Genomic DNA, 19,557 nt, shown 5'->3' with positions numbered 1-19,557 from the left:
CGTTTCATCCTGCCAAAGGTCCATTTGGAGGTATGTAGGTTCCACGAGAGCAGAGGCCACGTTTGTTTGGCTCATAGCCAGAACTAAGTACAGTGTCTCATATGCAGTAGGTGACCAAGAAATACATTCCAAATGAATAATGACGTGGCACGCCTTAAGAAGCCCACACAGTATGGAATGTACAGTTTCTAAATGTCACATAGGGTGTATTTTCGACATTTTAAAATGAATAAAACTGGGGTATTGTTAAAGTAATACTGAGAGGATAAAGGGACCTTAAGACAACCGAAGTGTTTGTTTTCTTTTTCTTTGTGCAAATAATTTCTTTTCTATTTTTTTTTTTAACACTTCTGAACTTTGGGCAAGTTGTACCAGAAATTAAAAATACTTCAGAATTTAGCTCATCCCGCTAAACCGATGGCCAGGTAGAGTTTTATAATGACTAACGAATGTTGCAGTTTAAAATCCTGCAGGCCATGTAGCGAAAATTCAGTGAAGTCAGTTGAAACAAGTAAACATGTGGGAAGAACTGCTTACATCAGACGTGGTCCACAGGTCGCAGATGCCAGCAAATGAGACGGTGTCGGGCAAGAAAGGAATCAGAGACACGTATCGAGCCAACAGTTCCTGTGTAAACAAAATGAGTGTTAAAAAAAAAAGTAATTTCTAACAAAATAGAAAGCTGGGTCCTCTACCTCATTTCTTGCAAGAAAGTTTCATACGCCACAAACATTTGTGTGTGCAAAATGAAAGGAATGCTCGCCAAGTGCCGTGTCGTATTAACATTAGCTCATTTAACCCTCTCTGAACGTCCCATGCGGAAGGATGCCGTTATTATCCGTCTTTTACAGATGAGGAAACTGGCTCCCGTGTCTCTTTGAATGTCATCTTTGTTTGTTTGTTTGGTTGGTTGGTTTTGCACTTCCTTACTCTCTGCTGCAGCAAGACTTTCCAGGATCACCTCGTGCCTCCTCCAGCTCGGTATTGAAAGCGGCCGTTTCTCCCAGCAGCACTGGGGTCAACAGTATTCAGAAACCAAGGTCAGGGCAGGGCATCACTGCAGTTATGACTCCTAATTTCTTTGGAATTCCTAAGGAGGTTGCACATCTTTTCATATGCTTATTGACCTTTCATGTTTCACTTCTGTGAATTTCTAAGTATTTTGCACATTTTATTATCGATTTATAGATGTTTTTAAAATGTATTCTAGGTACTATTTTTTTTTTTTTTTTTACCATTATATATGTTGTAAACATCCTCTTCTGATTTGTGGCTTGTCTTTCATTTCCTTTGTGGTACATTTGATGAACCCAAGTTCTCAGTTTTAATATGGTCAAATTTATTGTTCTTTTCATTTATAACTTGTGTTTTTTCTCTCTTGTTTAAGAGGCCTTCCTATCTCAGGTTATAAAGATAGTTTTCATATTTAATTCCTCAATCTATCTGCAATTGAATGGTGTGATGTAGGAGCCTATTTTTATTTTTTCCATATGTAAAATCAATGATCCTGTTACAATTAAACAAAACATTTAATCCCATCACTTTGATTGTGATGACTGATAAATATTTAGACTATCTCTATTACCTTATTCTGTGCTTTTTATTTCTCTAACTTTCTGGGTTTTTTTTTCTCTCTACTCTCTTCACTCCATTTCATTATTTTTTTCTCCTGCTACTTTGTAAGTTGTACTTATTTTTCATATTCTTTTAAGTGGTTATTCTAAAAATATTTAACCTAAACTCTGAAGTTGATAAATATCTTTGCCCACATTAAAACACCCTCATCAATCCTGTCTTGACAATATATTTTTTTTCAGGATTTTTGTTCTATCCTGATTTTTCACCCACATTGCTATTATTATTGCTGTGAAGACAATGCTCGTTTAGTTTAATCACAAATCCCTCCCACACACTTTTTTTAATCTAACATTATGTGTTGCATCTAGAATTTTCTAAGAGCCTTCCTTCTCTCTAAAGTATATTTTAAGAAATTCCTCAAGTGAAAATATGGTTGTAAATTTTCCCAATGTTTGTGTGAAAGATAGTTTCATTGGATATAAATTACTAGTTTGATGACCATTTTCTTTCAACCTTTTGAAGATATTATTCCTTGATGGCTTTTTTTCCTTTCATAGCTGAAAAGTTTACTGGTTTAACCACTTTCATTTGTAGATAATCTGTCTTCTCTCGAGCTGTTGCTAAGATCAGCATTATCTTTGTAGATGACTATGATATGTCTTAATTTTCATTTCTTTTATCTTGCTCAGGATTCATTGGGCTTCTTGAATCAGAGGATTGTTGTCTTTCATCAAATCTTGAACACTCTCAGGTCTTTCTCTTTGAATGTTGCTTTTTCACCTTTTACACACAATCTGCTCCTCTTCCCGCCATCCTCCATGTCTCCTAACCATTCAGTGTTCTACTTTTTTTTCCCTATCTTTGTTTTCTGTACCAAGTAATTTCTTTGCATGTGTATTCCAGTTCACTAATTCTCTCTGTGTTTAAGTGTATGCAACTTAACTCTGTATTTAACTATTTAAAGTTTTGTTTAACCTAGCTGTTTAATTTCTAATTTTATCTGTACAATTTTTTTTTATTTCTACAGATTTCGTGTAGTACTTTTAACAATCTGCCTGCCAATTCTGATAGTCTATCATTCTCTTGTTATATATTCAATTACCCAGATTTCTTAAACTTATTAAACATACTATTTCATGTTCTGCATCTGATAATTCTAATATCTGCCGTCTTTGTGGCTCGATTTCGCAGTTTGTTGTCTCTGCTCGGACCTTCTTTACGCTGACTTATTTCTTCATTGATGCTCTTTCCTATGTTCATGTTGCTTGGAACTTTTTCTGTAGAATTTTTCTGAGGCTGAATTTAAAGGGCGTTCTTCTAGAAGGACCTGGGTTGTGCCTGACAGAAATCTGGGGGCATTAACAACACACAATACTATTAATTAAATTTTTAGTTATTCCCAGGAAAGACTTGTCTTGTTTTCCCTTCCATCCAGAGTCAAGGCTGAGACAGACGGGATTTCTTCTGCAGGGCGGGGTATTTCCTAGTTCACCCGCCGATGATATTACCCTTCGAGAGTCGTAACTGGAGCTGAGTCTCTGCTCCGACCTTGTAGCCGCCCCCGGCCCCATGCATTCCCTGCCATCTCCAGCAGCCTCGTGGTTCCCTGAGACCAAGCTGCAGGCGTCAGGCATGATCGGACCCCCTCCGAGCAAACCCTCAGCCTCGTGGAGTCTTGCTCTCTCGTTTCCTGTCTCTTCCTATTTCAGTCATGATTTAAAAAATGTGTTAAATATTTTATTCATCGCTGTTAAAATGTGCTCTCCTGGGGGAGGTTTTCTGCACATCTTCTATACTTGAGAGAATAAATGTCCCTATTATGGTTTTCAATAAAAATTGATTAATAAAAAAAAAAGAAGTGCGGAACACAAGGTTTTTTAAAAACATACTTATATCTGCAAATAGATATATCATTACCCTGTCCCTAAATTATTAATGACTTACTAGTAGCAATTACCCCCATACTCCACACTCTCCAAAGATAGCCGTGGGGTACAGCGTTCACTGAAGAACCACTCGGCTTCTGCTGGTGTGAGGCTCCTATGCGTATGGGTGGCACTCTGCGAGCAGGGATTGGCGCAGGCACTTTCAGTGGCCCCGTAGGGACGTGCCGTGTGGCGATGGCCTACACGCTGTGCACGCTTGAATACTGGAAGTCGCTTTCGCTCAGTTCGAATTCAATAATGCTTGTAGCATTGAGTTTAATACTGAATCATTATCTTGATATAGTAGAAAGTACATGAGTTCTGATGTCAGAGGCCTAGGTGCAAATCCTAGTGAAGTTATTAAGACTATGTAATGAAAACATATAAGACATCGGAGAGCATTTTCCAAATATTAATTTTCCAGCACCCAATATAATGTCAGGGATACACTAAGTACCCAATAATCGTTTGTCGTAAGGATTATTATCCTCTCTGATACCTTCAGCCTCTTCTAAAGAATGTAAGCCTCATGGCACTAAGAAAGTTTTAATCATTACTTTAATCACCAATGATCTTGATACGGTTACTTTCTTAAGTACTATAAAATATAGTAACTAATGTAGCAATATACTGAAATGGAATGCACGTTCCGCACCATCCCTGACCGGCCACGAAACACTTACTGCTGTTGCCTGTGGGTTGTCGGGATAAGCGCTCAGGAGCTCCTGAGGAGGGTTTAAAGGCTTGAGGTAACGAGTAATAAAGACGGTCTTCCCGCTCATGTCGATCACTGTCGTGAGGCACTGACGACTCGGGAACTTTAAGGCACACTCGGCTTGAAACTTCTCTGTGGCTTGAAGCAATTTCTCATCTTCCTGAGAATCAAACTTCAAAAAGAAAGACGCCATGGAGTTTATGTATGATCACAGGAGACGCAGCGAAACGCGTCTGGACCCCGCAGTCAACATGAACTACACGTGCGCCTAAGTGGTCCTTACAACGTTGTCACGCCTTGGTGTCCCCGAATTTTACTTAATTATGTTTATAACCCCAAAATTTATAACCTAGATAGATTTGTTAAATACTTAAGATATACTCAATGGGATTGAAAGGAAGTACCTGATTGCTTATTAATGCAAGTAGCAATATAGAAACTATAGGATTAATAAAACAATCTATGAAAATTAAACTATGATGTACTTATTCTGATTGCTGAGATCAAGCAATAGTTTAATATGTATTTTTATGTTGGTTTTACAGGAAGGGGAATGGGTTTATACTCCCTTTGAATACTTATACTGTGACAGCTCCACTGATCAGAAATAATTGTCACAGACACGCTGTCTCTGTAAGGAGCAGCTTATGGGTTTTGTGGATTTGGAACAAGTGGACGTAGCTCCCAGCATGCAGGTGTCATCAGACTTATGACTTCTTAGGTTCAAAGCTAGATAAGAGTCTTCCCGACAAAATTAATGGGCCAGAAGACAAAGCTGAACATTCTGCGTGGAACCGCAGACGTCTGCAGTCCATCGCTAAGGGCGCGCACGCACATTAGGATCTAGCGGCTCTCACGAGGCCGAGAACAAAAGCAGCTCTTAAAGCCTAATGACTACCGACTGATGAATGGTGAAACAAAATACTTGGTACCTTTCTAAGCATGTCACTCATCTCTCAGAGGCAAGAAAGAGAAAAGGAAAGAAACAAGAGGAAGACTTTATTAAGAGAAATAATCTGTGTTTAAAAAACTTTTTAACCAGACGACGTAAAGGAAGGGATGCTAAAATAAGCGTTTCAAGAGTTAATACTGATTTTTTGAGACAATTCCGTGAGTTAATATCTTTAAAAAATCATAGAGAATGGCTCCCTATGGGGTGATGGTGTAAGGAACACAAATCCGCTACTTCTGGAAGTTGCCGCAAGTGGAAAAACAAGGCCGGGTTTTTGGTCCCTCTTATTTTAGGGCGAGGGCTGTTCTTTCCTGAATAATCTGTAGGGGAGGCACTTAGTGGGGTTTCCTGCCGCTGTGCGTTCAGGACGTCGGGGGGCCTGTCAGTCCACATGCCGTCCCTATTAAAAAACGCCTAAGAATCTGGGTTCTGAGAAGTCTAAGAGAAATGCTTCCTACAGCCACAATGGGGCAGTGAAATGCCACCAGAGGCAGCGAAGGACAGACAGCCCGGGTATCTGGCTTTGCGGGAGGAGGCTGGGAGACTTGGGACCTCTGTTTCACAGCTCTGGGGTTCTCTTAACAATTCCGCTATCGGAGGTCAGTGCCCTGGAAGTATGCCAAGTGCCAAGGAGTCTGATTTCTTCCTTCCAGCCACGGCCATAGACAAAACAACTGTCGCCGGTTTTGGAAGCTCATCTGCTGACTGCTTTTTCTTCTGTTAAGAATACAAAGAAATTGCAAAATCATCTTTTGTCTCGGAGCATCATTCTGTGTCAACATGCTTGTCGGCTTCCTCTCGAGCTTACATATGAGGAAAAACATTCCGAATGCGTTTCCCTTTATAGAAATGTTTCGAAATGCTTATATTTTAACATGTTTTCTAGAGGGCAGATGTGCCACAACTTTAATGACAAAGGCTAACATATAAGATTAATGTGAATTTCAGTAGATTTTTTTTCCCAATAATCTTCATGTTCTCTATAAACGCCTTGCAAATGGGAAACAACAGTATTTTCCTCTAAGCACCAAGTGTGATGTGAGAAACAGAGGAATGTGCTCATTTAAAAAAAAAATATCAAAAAACAAAAACCCTCCATCTGAGTCTAATAACCACGGGCAAAGGGGGAGTCAGCATAATTATACATGCGGTAAAGCGTGGTGGTTATCGGTTCGGCCTTACACGTGAATGCAGCTTCGAGGAATTTTGATCTGCGTTTCTAGGCTGCCTGCTGTATCCCCAGTGCCTCACGTCCACCTGTCGCATAGAGGGTGCTCGGTAAACGTCTGCTGAACACAGACGATTTAGAGTCGGACAGACATTTCATGGTGAGCTCTGCCATCTGCCGCCTGGGCGAGCCTGGATAGGCCGAGCTCCGTCTTCCTTGTCTCTGAGCCCGAGAGGCACCTCACGCGACAGTGGGCGGGTGTCACAGGCGAGAGCGTCTGTCCGGCGTCGGACCGCGCGCTCAGGACCGCGTGCGGACTCCGCGCCGGCGCTGGCGAGCGCTGTGCCAGCCGATGCTAAGCAGAGGGCACGAGTGGTATTCCTGCCCAGCGCAGCGAGCGCGGAGAGCCCCCGTGCTGCACGAGCACGCCACACGGACGTGGCGCCTCCCGACTACGCGGGGCGACTACAAAGGGGGCTTGTGGAAGCGCTTCTCCTCCAAAGCCGCTCACGGTTAGAGGTCTTGGGCACACGCTCACTCGCTTCTGTCTGATGGCGCCGGAATGGATGGAGGTGAGCCCTGGAGGTCACCTAGCCCTACAATCCGTACACGGCACAGCCAGGGATGCGAGGCCGGCTACGGAAACGTTTTGGCATGCTCGCCGATGCATGTCAAGATAAAAGAGCAGTCTGCTTCTCCGGTTCGTCACATCTGGTCTGCTTCCCACCGAGAACATCCTCCTAACAGCGGAGCGTGTTTGCATTTGTCTCGCTTTGCCTAAAAGCTCACGTCGGCCTAACGGTGGGCTCGATGGGATTACAAACCCTTGCAGCCGGCCCGAACTGAGCGCAGTGAGGGGACACCGAGGAGAGGCCGCTCGCGCCCCGCGGCCCGAGCTCACAGACGCGTGGCCCCGCACACATGTCTCACGCGCTGTCAACGCGAGTGAGATCCCAGTGCGTGCGCAGTTACCTTTTCTCGAACCGACTCCCCGGGAACCAGCTGAGGCTCGATGGTGATGAACAGGGTGATGTAGGAGCCGTCGCTTAGGCTTCGGACAGCGTCAAAACCCCGCTCCAGAATCACACTGCGCTCCTTGCTGTAGCCCAGGAGAACCGGGGGGGTGTCTATTTTAAACGTCCCATCGATCTGCAAAGAGAACGCGACTCGGTAAACGTCCCGGTCATTTTCCAACCGGAGTTCAAAGGCAGGTGTCAACACCTCATCCTCTGATCAGTTCCACAAAGACTGCCCACCCCGGCATCCGCGGCCCACCCTGGCATCCGTGGCCTCCCCCGGCATCCGCGGCCCACCCCGGCATCCGTGGCCTCCCCCGGCATCCGCGGCCCACCCCGGCATCCGCGGCCCACTCTGGCATCTGCGGCCCGCCCCATCTTTCCAGCTGGGTCTCTCCAAGCTCTCACAGAAAGGACTCTGTTTTTGGTCTTCTTTTCTCGGTTTGGCAGAGCGTGGACTAGTTATGCAAGTTATACTGCTACTACGTTGCCTGGGCTCAAACTCCTGGATCGAACTCCAAGTGCCTCAGTTTACACTTTCGTGAAGACGATAGTACCTACTTTGCAGGGTAGGTATATGTGCATTAATAGACGTGAACCACTAAGGAAAATGCCCGGCATGTGGTCACGTGCTCGGTACGTGCCGGCGGGCAACCGGCCACTTTTCCGGAATGCCCTAGCTTCCTGTCTCCACCTTTCAGAATTTGCATGAGTTTTCGGGCTCAGGTCAGACGCTTTCACCTTCATGAATTATTCCGTTATCTCCAACAGCCTCCCATACCGCGTGTTTCTTTCATTCGTTACACGGACAGGTTCTATTAGACTTTGCGCTTGTGTACATATTCATAACTTTCTTCTAGGTAACTGCTCTGTGAATCGAATCCATATTTCACCCCCTTTCGTATCTCCGTTCTCCAGTATATAGCGGTGTTTTTTATACACAGCAGGTGCTCAATAAATGTGGGCTGAATGGATTACAAGCCACTGATATAAGATGACCTAACTTTTGCAGAGGTTGAAAAAGACAGGAGTTTTAACTTCTGCAAAGACAGAGCAACAGTACACTTATTACAGATCATCTAGTGCTATAAAACTATTCAGGGCTGGAATTTGAGTTATAGACTTTGAAGTTTTATTATAGTTCTCTGTCTCTTTTTACCAATCTCACTTTCCAGGGATAAACAATGTTGGAAGTTGGTAAAAGTTGAGTCCTCACTCAGTCGTCAGCTTTGGAATTTGAGTAGTCACTTCACTTGTCCAGTCTTCTGTTCTTCATCTGTAAAATGGGGGCGATAATGCCTCTTGGGCTGTCGTGAGGTTTAATTGACTTGACACATAAACTGGTAATGGCATATAATACGCACAAGAGAAATATAGTTCTTATTGCTGAATCAGGATTCTACTGGTTATGTGTAGCTCCAAACTAGGACCTGCGATCGGGAGTTAGGAGGAAGCGCGTAGGTTATGGCACAGTTCAAGGAGGAAATTTATGACAGAGCTATTGGAAAGAGAACACACTGCCTCACGAGGTAGTGAGTTCCCCGTTGTCAGAGGCACTCAAGCAGAACTTAAACTCTCAGCGAACCTGCCTTCTAGGGAGGAATGGACATTACCAGGATATGGTCAAGGAAATTCATTTTTCAAGAAGAGGTTTAGAGTAATTTCTTCCGAGTACCCTTCCAAATGTGAAATTTAGCAATGGCAAATAACATGGGCAGCTTCATCTGCAAAATGGTATGCTTTAAAAAAAAAAAAAATTTTTTTTTTTTTTAAATTTAAAATGTTTTCAGAGAGAGAAATAAAAGTGATTTGGGCAAGCACATCACGGCAGTGTGTCCTGGAGACTGTCCCTTTGTCTAGGCGGGATTGCGATCCCAGCTGAGATTCCGGCCAATCCGAGCCTCTGAGGCTTGAGCTGTGGTCCTGGCCTTGCTGGAGACGCTGCGATCAGCCACGATCTCGCATCTCACAGCCTCCTGCTGCCGCGGACTCAACACGGGGACGTTACCGCCCTCTCAGAATCCTTAACTGTCCCAGAACAGAGGCAATGCCATTCAAGAGTTGTTAACCTGGTGGATCCCCTTAACCAAAATCAGGTCCACCGTGACGAGGGGTGTCTCAGCTGAGCGAGTCTCTACGGACCATTCGTCGCGGTTGAGACGCCGAGGTCTTTAAACACGCGCAGGAAACGCACTTGATTAAACGGGCCGTCGAGGTGTCCCGTTGTCCCGCGTGGCTTCACGGCATCGAGCCACTCCGCTCTTGTCGCTTCGACCGGTTCCCGTTTTTGTCCCACATCCCCTGCACTGCTAGTTACACGTTAACAAACTCGGACCGGAGGAGTCACACACTGACTCCTCACTCCGAGGAAGAGGGAGATGTGTTAAGACGCCGCGTGACGACGACGGGGGGTCAGCGGCTTCGTGTGGGGGTTCTGTCTTCCCTCGGGTGGCTCTGCACGCAGGGCCTCTCGCCGTCGACGGTACAGACCCACAGAGAACGCTCTGACGGGAAACACGGAGAGCGAGCCGCGTCCCCGTGGAGCGCTGGCCTCAGATGCTCACCCTGGCTTGGAAATATATTGTGCTGAAGGGAATCTTCACACATCCCAACCAGTGCCTCTCGATACGAGTGTGGGTTCCGCTTCCTCTTTCCCGGTCGTCCTGGAGGAGAAATTGGGGGGAGGAGTGATCGTTTTGCAGCTCCGGACAGGCACTTGATTAATCTGGCACCAGGAAAGCAGCAGGCATGTGGGCCGAATGTGACAGACCTAAGTCACATTCTGGGTCAGACACTTAATGCTTTCGTGACCCCCTCCCCCCCCAAATTCTTCACCTCGGTCTCCTCTTAATCAATTGGAGATTTAACAATCTACTTCATAGGGTTACTTTAGAGTTAAATAAGACAGAGTATGAAAAGCACTTAGCACAATTCCTGGAACACAGCGACACGCGGCTGAACAATGAAAAAGCTCCCTGGCTTTCTCCCTTCTCCTTTTCCCCACTCGGATCTGTCAAGTCTCCAACATTTCAAATACGAGAAAGCTGGAAAATGCGTTTGGGACCTGCACAGGGGGTAAAGGATTTGAAAATGAGTCCAGACGTCGTTGCTCGAGACTTACCTCTAAGACGTCACAGAGAACTTCGTCGAAAATGTTGATGAACACGTCGTCCTTCACCGACTGCAAACCGGCCGTGCTGTAGTCCCCGTTGGGGGCCCTGCGGACGGCACACGGGACCAGGGACCGTGAAGATGGGCAAGGCGGAAACAGCGAGCACTCCAGTGTCAAAACGGGACAAGGACTCGAGCCTGGGCACAGGCATGGGGAGTAGAAGCCAAGCGTCCCATGCAGGGAAGGACGCGAGGGCATGATGCCTGCGCCCGAATGGGACGGGCGGTGGGCTGGGGGCCCCGTGTGGGGGGACGGGGCCTCTCCCCGCTGGCTGGGCCTGGTGAGTCTCGCGTTCGCGGCGAGCTGAGCCGGGAGCCGGCGCGCCAGGCTCCTCGGGTGGGCGGCCCGCAAGGTCCCCAGCAGCCCGCGCGCTGGGACGCGGACTCCCCACGCAAGTGAACTCCGAAACGGGCCCCTTCACCAGACCCTTCCCGAGTCATCGGCCTCCTATTGTTCCGTGGCCGGTGGAATGCTCTCTGCTCCCCGCCTCCTGTCCCCGTGGGTAAGTAAAGCGAGGCAGGAGTGACGTTCATCTCCTGTGGCACGGCACCGTGTCTGGCCAGGCCGGGCCCGAGGAGGCCACCCCCCGGCGTGGCTGGCCGCCGGGCTACTGTGTGTAGTTCACTGAGCATTTGCCCTACGATTTTCTCATTCTTTCGGCTTGTGCCATGTGTAACAGGGGAATCTGCCCTCCCCTTCTGACTTAACCAATTCTGATCCTTGCTCTGCCTCTAATTTACTATTTAACTTTAAACAAGTCCCCCTCCATCTTTGGGTTTCAGTTTATTTTCTATAAAACTAGAGCGTTGAACTAGGTAATTTCTAAGGTCGCTTCAAGATCTGCAGTAATGAGTCTTAAAGATCTATGATCATTTAATCAAACATTTTAAATGGTGAGAGAAAAGCATAATTTACAGGAACAAGGGAGTTTTCGATTTACGTAAGGCTCCCAGAGTCGGGGAGACGAAAGGAAGGGCAGTGTGGGGGCCACGGGGCGTCGGAATGGGAAGCCGGGGCTGCCAGCAGCCAGAGGCGGGCGAGGCGCATGGCGTCCCCACAGTGAACCCGTCAGTCGTGGCACAAGAGAGAAAGCACGGGACTTGGGGTCAGGACTCCCGGTCCTCGCTGCAGCCCGCAAACTTGCCCCCGAGCCATTCCCCCCTGAGCCTCCGAGCCCTTCACATTCCTTCAGAATCTCCTGCAGGCCTTTCAGGAGGAAAATGCGCTCACCTAAACGGGAGTTCCAGCTCTTCATTCCAGCTGGGGTTCGGTCCTTCGGCCGTAGTCGTGTGGCAAATCGTTCGTTGAAAAGAAACCTCTACAAAAGGACGTACTAAAACCTTAAAATCAAGAGCAAACTGTAAGAGTCCACGGCCGTTGAATCATTTTGCTCTTAGCAGAGGTAGATCATGTTTACTAAATCGTATGTTCGCAAAGGAAACGGAGCAGAAATCAGACTCTGGGGTTTCTAGGCAATTCTTAACAGCGTGAGGCGTGAGAGCCTAGGCAGAGAGCTAGCGTTTGGGCATTTCACCTGGCCAAGGGGGTCGTCAGCACTGTGGGTCGGGCTGTGTGCGGTTGGGGAAGCCGCATGCTTTTCGCTGAAAGTCCTCGAAGCTCTCGATGGCTGCTGGAATTTGCTAGGAGGGAACATGTATGAAAGAAAGAAGTGTCAGGGAAAGTCTACTTATATACTGAGCAGATGGTTTTTTTCAAAGAGGGACGGCTCTGGTGGCTATGGGAACAGACATTCTCTCTAAGCTCGTTGACACTTCCGAAGGCTTTTAGTCATCCCCAGCGATGCTCTGGTCATCCCCAGTCACCTGGTCATTACCAGACCCTCCCCAGCTTCTATCCCCAGCTTCTATCCCTAGACCCGCACGAATGAGTGAGAACAAAGGAGAGTCCTTTCGCCTCTCGCCTCTCCTCTTCTCCTAGGGGTGCCTGAGTGGGCGCGAGCCTTTTCCTGCATAAATGAGAGCCTCGATCCCTCTCAGGTCGCCGAATCCAACGCTTCCCGACCAGCCCGCCCTGTCTCCATCCGATTCCTCTCCCGCTGTATTTTCTTTGCCTTCTCCAAGAACCTTGAGCTAGAAATCCCAGGGAAGACATCTCTCTGGGCCTGAGAAGCCCCGCTGGCAAGGGGAGGTCAGGAATTCCTAGCCTGGGTCAGGGTCTATGGGGCTTGTCCTCTTTCTCTTCTAAAGCACTGCTATTCTTAAAGAAGGAATGAAGGTCACTCCAGACACCTTCCGCCTCGTCCTAACAATCCACTTGCATATTTGTTCTGAACCTTACAGTTTGCCAAGTAGTTCACATTTATTACCGGACGAAGTATAAGTTACCTCTTTCCACTAGACTGTCTCACCTTTTCACGGATAAGGGATTCGGATAAACTCTGAGACAATCAAGGTGCAACATTTAATAACAGCTGCCAGAGAAAACCTTTTTCTCTTTGAAACGCCATCGATTACATGATGACACAAATATTTGGTAAGTACCTGTCATACTTTAGGCCCTGCGTTGGACACGGGGCCACGAAGACACATAAGACTCACTTCGGCTCAGACTAGAGTGGATGGTAGACACGTAAACAAGTAAGACACTGCCCTGGAGTACACATTAGCCTGGAGGGACGGGCGTGGGCCATAAGGATGCGGCAAGGGCTGGAGCATCCTTTCCAGCTGGGATGCGGGGGTAAAGGATTGTGGTTTGGGCGGGTTTAGTCTCAGAGGTGATTCATGAGTTGCCTTGATGAGTCTGCGCTAAAATGTGAAACACGTAGGATCCACTATACTTTCTTGTAATTATTTGAATGAAATTGTTTAACAGTTAAAAAAAAATCCATAGAGATCAAAAGTAAGAGAAACACCTATACCCGCCTGAAGTTTTAGTTCTCAGTCCATCCACCTCTGTCCTCTAAGAGGAGGAGAAACTCAGGCTCCCTCGCCTGTGGTCGAGGGGTCCCCATTGCCCCCCGAGCAGTGAGGCATAGCGGGCATACCTAATCTCTCCGAGCAGGTACAACGGAAGTCACATTTTCATGCCCGTGGCACGCATGTTTCAGAACCTGGGACGCAGACTTTCTAGGTTTCTGCCCAGCTCACGCCTGCTTCTCTGAGAACCGTTTCCTCCCTTCGGGACGAGTCCTGGTGACCCTATGTCTCCGGCTATAGGCGTTTAGACCCATGGATCAACCCCTGAGCCCAGGGAGGACCTTCGGGTTCCCCCCGAGAAGCTGGCGTTGGTGGGTGGGTGGTACCCTCCCAGGATGCACCACCCCCCCCATCACGTGGACAAGCGCGAAGCTGCCCACGCCGGGGAGGGAGCGAGAGACACAGTGGCGTCCCGGAGGAACCGTCCTCGGATCTACAGCCCACCGTCCGGTTCGGCTGTGCCCGCCCCCTCGAGTTCCCTGAGAGCGTCCAGCAAACCCCCTCTTTGGCCTGAATCGACCGAATTGGTTCTGTTATTTGCAACCAAGAGGGCATTGGCCTGAGCGGGAATGCCCGGCCCTCGCAGGAAGCGGGGGCGGACAGACCATGCGGGGGGGTCGTGGCCGGGGCCGGCAGAGTCCCCGGCACTGCCCAGGGCTCTCACCTCGCTGCTGGCCTCCGCACCGGGATGTCGTAAGCCCGGACGATGTTCACCAGCAGCTTGATGTCTCCGTCGGACAGGTTTTGGGCTGTCACCTTCTTCCGACCTTTCCTCCTTGGCCTCAGTGGTCGCTTTTGCTCTGCCAGCTTGAAAAGGCTTAAGCCCAAAATGCTGATGATCACAGAACAGGGTTAGCCCTCAGAGGAAAAGAAAGATCTGGAAAGTCATGAGACAGCTTCTCAAACTGTGCCCCAAGGTTCCTCATGGGCCCCTGAAAACTCATCTTTCCAAGGAGGGTGGAAATCGTCAAGAAATTCTCCCAAGACGGGAGGGGTCCTACTGCGTGCATGATCAAACCTTATCTTGGCCGCGGCTGATCAGAGAAAGAGAAGCGCCTGCTGGCCCCTCGCTGTCCCTCCCTGTCTCTTGGACCCTCCGCTTCCGCCCTTGCCAGCAGCCACACGCCTTCCTCCTCCACCTTCCTCCTCGGCGTCACTCACCGGGTGACAGTGTTGCCGGCCCTCAGGCCAGAGGCCTGGCCCCGTGGGCCAGAAGGCGCCCCCTCTCCTGAGCCCTCTCCTCTCACGGCAGGCGATGTCCACCGCCTCCCCGGGCGCTCCCTGGACTACCTTGCCCTCTGGGTGTGGGTCCAGCTCCGCTCTTTGTCCCTGGGCAATTTAGTTCACCTCTTTAAGTCTCTGTTTCATCATCTGTAAAATGGGGATAATAACAGCCGCTCCCGGGCTGTTGAGAGGATTAAGCGAAAAGGTGCGTGCAAAGCGCCCCGTCGCAGGTCTGGCTCTTGGCAGGTGTCAAACAGTAACTGCTGGGATGATGGCACTGATTACGATGCCAGCGCCTACGCTGCAGGGAGAGGAGGGTGGAGGCAGGAGGGTCCTTCTCTTACCTCCCCCCCCCCCCCGAGTGATGTCACATCAACACTTCCTGGAGGATGAGAGCCGCACGGCCAGTGACTCGTGGGGGGAAAGGCCATGGAGCAAATAAGTACGTTCTGGCCCAGAGACCGGACAGAAACACAGCCGGGACTTGGGGTCTGGAAGCCGAGGTGGCCGACCGTGCCAAGCGGCCCAGAACAGAGCCCGCCGTGCCGAGCCAGCCTCAGCCGGGTGCGCCCGCCTCTGCCCCCCCTGTGGGGTCGGGCGGCCCGGGGGCCTGTGTGACTGCGGCCCTCTCTCCAGAGGGCCCGTGCGTGCCGCCCGGGGGGACGACACGGCAGGACGGCTCCCACGGGGCCCCTGGGAGCTGCTGTCCCCGTGTGTCCCCAGGGGCTTCTGTCTCCCACAGCACAGAACAGTGGCCATCTGTCGGCACCTCTGCGAATCACACAGAAGGGTGGGGGTCCTGCATATGATACTCCTCGTCCTTACTGGGACAAAGTTTACCCCGCTTTGCAGATGAAGAACCCACAGGCTCTGAGAGGCCATGCGATTTGCGGAAGGCTCCCAAGTGGGAGGGGCGGGGCCGGGGTTCAAGCTCAGACCGCTGACTGCACAGCCCCTCCCCCTCTCAGAATATGTTCACACGTACTCTACGAACTCGGTTACAACAAGCACAAGCCCGTGGCACGCTCACATCCTCCAACCTGAGAAATAACTCTCCTTTCCAAAACCAACAAGAGGGCGACATTGTTTTACACTTCTGCAGATTGTGTGTGTGTGTATGTGTGTGTGTGTGTGTGTGTGATTTATTATCTACAGTTTATTACTTTCATTATTTACATTTATTTTTTTTTTTGAGATATGATTGACATAACTTTTAAGGTGCACATGTTGGTTTGGTATATTTATATATTGTAATATGGTTACCATCATGATATTAGCTGGTACCACTGTCTCTTTATATAATTACTGCTTCTATTTTCATGATGAGAACCGCTAAGATCTAGTCTCTTAGTCACTCTGAAGTTTATAAGACAGACTTGTTGACTATATCACTATGCTTACGTGAGATTATCAGGACTTACTTATCTACTAGTTGCAAATTCGTACCCTTAAATAACATCTCCCCAATTCCCCCATCTTCCCCCAGCCCCTGGGGGCCGCCATTCTACTTTCTGTTTCCACGAGTTTGGCTTTTTTAGATTCCACATATAAGTGAGATCATGTGGTATTTATCTTTCTCTGACTTATTCCGCTTAGCACGATGCCCTCAATCTATCCACGTTGTCGCGGACTACAGACCCTCTGCTTCGTCGCTCTGGCCGGACACGTACCTAACCCACACCCGGGCGCCTCAGAGAGACACCTTTGCCAGGGCGCCATACCCCCACGGCTCGTCCCTTCCGTCGTCAATGCGTCCGCCCTCCCCCAGGGCTGGCTCCTCACAAGACTTCGCTGCCCGCAACGCTGTCAACTTGGGGACATTTTAGTGGCCAGGACCATTAAACACAGAAACATCTTAGTTTAAAGTCAAGAACAAATTGAAATTAAAAGAAGAACATACCCCGAGCCTTCAGAACTTAACGCAGAAAGTAAAGCAGAAAAAAGAAAAAAGAAAGAAAAGAAATGGGAAAACAGTATGAAAAAATCACCATCTATTCTAAGTGTAATTTTCACGACTGAAAAAAAAGCATTCGACGACTGGGTTCTGGGCCTGAAGCCAAGAGAGGGCTTGCGTGAGCGTACGTGGGCACGGCCTCTCCTCTGTGTGTGGGTGGGGGTGAAGCCAAGGGTAGGGGCTGACGCGGATGGTTCAATTTTTTGTTTCCAATTTGATGGTGGAGAGGAAATAAATACATGTATAGGAAATAACCTGTTTTATGGGACCACGAGATTTAATCACAGAAAGGGGCTCGAGATGAATGGACTGCACACGAGACCACCAATCTGGAGAGTTATCTTTTATCTTTTATACATCCACCCCAAACTGAGACAACGTGAAGATTATTCTAAATGATGGGGAGACGATCGAGCAAATACAGTCGATTTCCAACTTCTGCGTACATATCCATTTCTCCCGGCTGCCCTTGCCGCTCCCCTGACACGCAGCAGCTCTCTGCCTCCTAGCTGTGCCGGAAGCTGCCCCCACCCCCGAACCTCAGCGGGCTCAGGTGCAGCCACCGCTGCTGCCCGTGGCAGGAGAGTCAGGGGAAGCCCGGCCCCGGGAGACGTGCGGAAGGGGAATGCCGTCCCACTTAGCGGGGTCGGAACGACTGCCTGGCAAAGGCTGGTGAAGGTGGCTTGGCAGTGGTGGGAGGTGTGATGGGGTCTTCTGGAACGTGATGGAGAGGACCAGGTGTGACCTGTCCTCCTAGAGACCCCCTTAGCTAATGGAAGCGCTAGGCACTGATTAAGTCCGACCAGTTTCCAGCATTATTTGGGGCTCGGCTGCATACCATACAACGACAAAGATCTTATATGTACACGAGATTTGTAATATAATGCAGTACAAAGAATTTCTATAAGAAATCACAAAAAGGTTTGTTTCTTACCTGATATTGGGAACTTCTTCTTCTACTATCAGATCCGTAAGAAGAAAATGGTGTTTTGCAATTAAGAATCGGTTTATCACTGATTCTCTAACCTGAGGGAGGAAAGAAGCTTCTTTTAAAATCTTGTTCTGTGAACTTCGTCGTTCACTCCCTAAACTTCTTCGCATCTTCACCACCCACGTCACCTTAGTTCAGCCCCTACCCGGCCCACCTTCGCTTTTCTCTGTGTCCCTGACCTCTTCCTACTGCCACATGGCCAGCTGTGCTCACCAGGGCCAGCTCCAAAGGCGGCGAAAATTTTGTTCACTGCTATATTCTCAGGGCCTGGGAAAGTCTCTGACACACAGTCAAATTTTGCTGAATGAATGAATGAGTAAACAAAGAGCAGGCCGAGCCTCGAAGCACACACAATGCAGAAGGGATTCTCAGGTTCTTTCCCTCTTCAGGCTGGTTTACCTCCTAATTATTCTCTAAATGGAGGGCCTCTTAAATGCTGTAATTGGGGGTTTATACATTAGGCACCAGGTAGATCAACTGGATGAGAAAAAGGTACTGTAGTCACTGTAGCATTTCTTATAAGTTAAATCTATTAAAGAAAAGGAAGGAAGGAAAGAAGGAAGGAAAGATGGAAGGAAGGAAGGAAGGAAGGAAGGGTGGACAAAAGGACATTCTACTTTCCAGTGTATCAGAGCAGTTAGTATGGTTTATAAGTTTTTCATTACAAAGGTGATACTATGCAAACGTTCAAATAGGAAAATCATCCCTTGTAATCACACCCCACTTAAGATAGCTACTGACAATACACTGAGACACATCCTAGTGCTTTCGTAGGTTCAAAAGACAAAGATAGCTATTAATCAATTTCATCTACGTAATTATGAGAAGATAAGTCTGCAGCAGTTGATCATCACACAGAAATTTAAAAGAACGAGACCTCCCACTTCCCGTCTTAGGATGCTGGCTATTTTCCCTACGAGGACTGTATAAAATAATTTTCCTTACCTGCTGGAGGTACTTGGCTACTGTGGCCCTGTGGGTATCTATGTGCTCCTTGGTTTCTATGACGCTTCTGTCTCGTAACCGTTTCTCATAGTCCTAAAATTAAAAAGGAGCGATTTTATGACTTTCAAGTACGAGCGCTCTCTCATGCCCTTCCTGAGACGAAAGAGTTTATCGCACGTGCTTTAAGTCATAAATGATGGTTCTAAATGTTTCCTCCAACTTCCTCTTAACTTTGGGCTCAGAACTGATCTTGGACGCAGTGTCCAGGATTTGGGGTCAGTCGGCTGACTGCCTTGTGGGTAGTAGAGAAACCTGTCAATTACAGTTGGAAATGTTCATTCGGGAAGACTCAGAGGCCTCACAGATAACCGTCGCTGTACTTCAAGATGCTAAGCTCCCCCAAGCGACTCGGCCAAGGGCTCTGCCTCATTGTTGCCTTTTCTGTGTTAAGTAAAGCAGATACAAAATAGCAAATAGCATCTGGGTGCAGCCGACTTGGTCACCAACGTGGAGGAAAGTAGCGGGTGTTTTCACTTTGTCTGCTTAAGCCACTGCATTTTCTTCTCTTTTTTCCACGACCCAGGTTCCATGTGGGCCCCAGGAACCGCCCTGTTCTCCTTCAGTCCTTCTCTGGTCACACGGAATGCCCAGGGTGGCCCCTCACCCAGGCTGCATGACTCCGGAGCTGGTCCCAAGATTTTTAGAATTGGGACGGGAGGACGTTATCTCTCCCTCTTGGATGAGGCCAAGTAGAGGAAATGTGCTCCTGGGGACGAAGCCACCACAGCAAGGGGAGCCCAGGATGGAGGAGGGGCCCGGCAGCATGCAGGCCCTGGACCCAGGTGCCCTGAGGCTCAGATGAACTCCCGACATTCGTACGTCTTCAGATATGTAACCCCATTTTGGGATTTCGTCATCCGATGAACTCCCATCGGTGCCTGAGCTAGTTCAAATTGAGTTTTATCACTTCCAATCACAAGT

The 19,557-nt window shown here is 48.3% G+C and overlaps 1 protein-coding gene across 4 annotated transcripts in view; it reads right to left on the bottom strand.

Moving 5' to 3' along the window:
* The window catches only part of CC2D2A (coiled-coil and C2 domain containing 2A), a 93,985-nt gene that overhangs the window by 12,845 nt on the left and 61,583 nt on the right, over window positions 1-19,557 (bottom strand). For all 4 annotated transcript variants that reach the window (XM_016138412.2, XM_036227523.1, XM_036227525.1 and 1 more), the window contains 10 exons: window positions 18,577-18,669; window positions 17,575-17,666; window positions 14,127-14,294; window positions 12,061-12,166; window positions 11,757-11,866; window positions 10,476-10,572; window positions 9,919-10,017; window positions 7,311-7,487; window positions 4,187-4,390; window positions 538-627 (listed from right to left, as the gene is read on the bottom strand). In XM_016138412.2, the coding sequence (XP_015993898.2) occupies window positions 538-627; window positions 4,187-4,390; window positions 7,311-7,487; window positions 9,919-10,017; window positions 10,476-10,572; window positions 11,757-11,866; window positions 12,061-12,166; window positions 14,127-14,294; window positions 17,575-17,666; window positions 18,577-18,669 (1,236 nt within the window). The remainder of the gene's footprint in view (window positions 1-537; window positions 628-4,186; window positions 4,391-7,310; window positions 7,488-9,918; window positions 10,018-10,475; window positions 10,573-11,756; window positions 11,867-12,060; window positions 12,167-14,126; window positions 14,295-17,574; window positions 17,667-18,576; window positions 18,670-19,557) is intronic.

Source organism: Rousettus aegyptiacus, unplaced genomic scaffold (assembly GCF_014176215.1).
Source record: "Rousettus aegyptiacus isolate mRouAeg1 unplaced genomic scaffold, mRouAeg1.p scaffold_m13_p_10, whole genome shotgun sequence".
NCBI lineage: Eukaryota > Metazoa > Chordata > Mammalia > Chiroptera > Pteropodidae > Rousettus > Rousettus aegyptiacus.
Note: the sequence above shows the minus strand (reverse complement) of the source record. Positions and strands in the feature narration are given on the sequence as shown.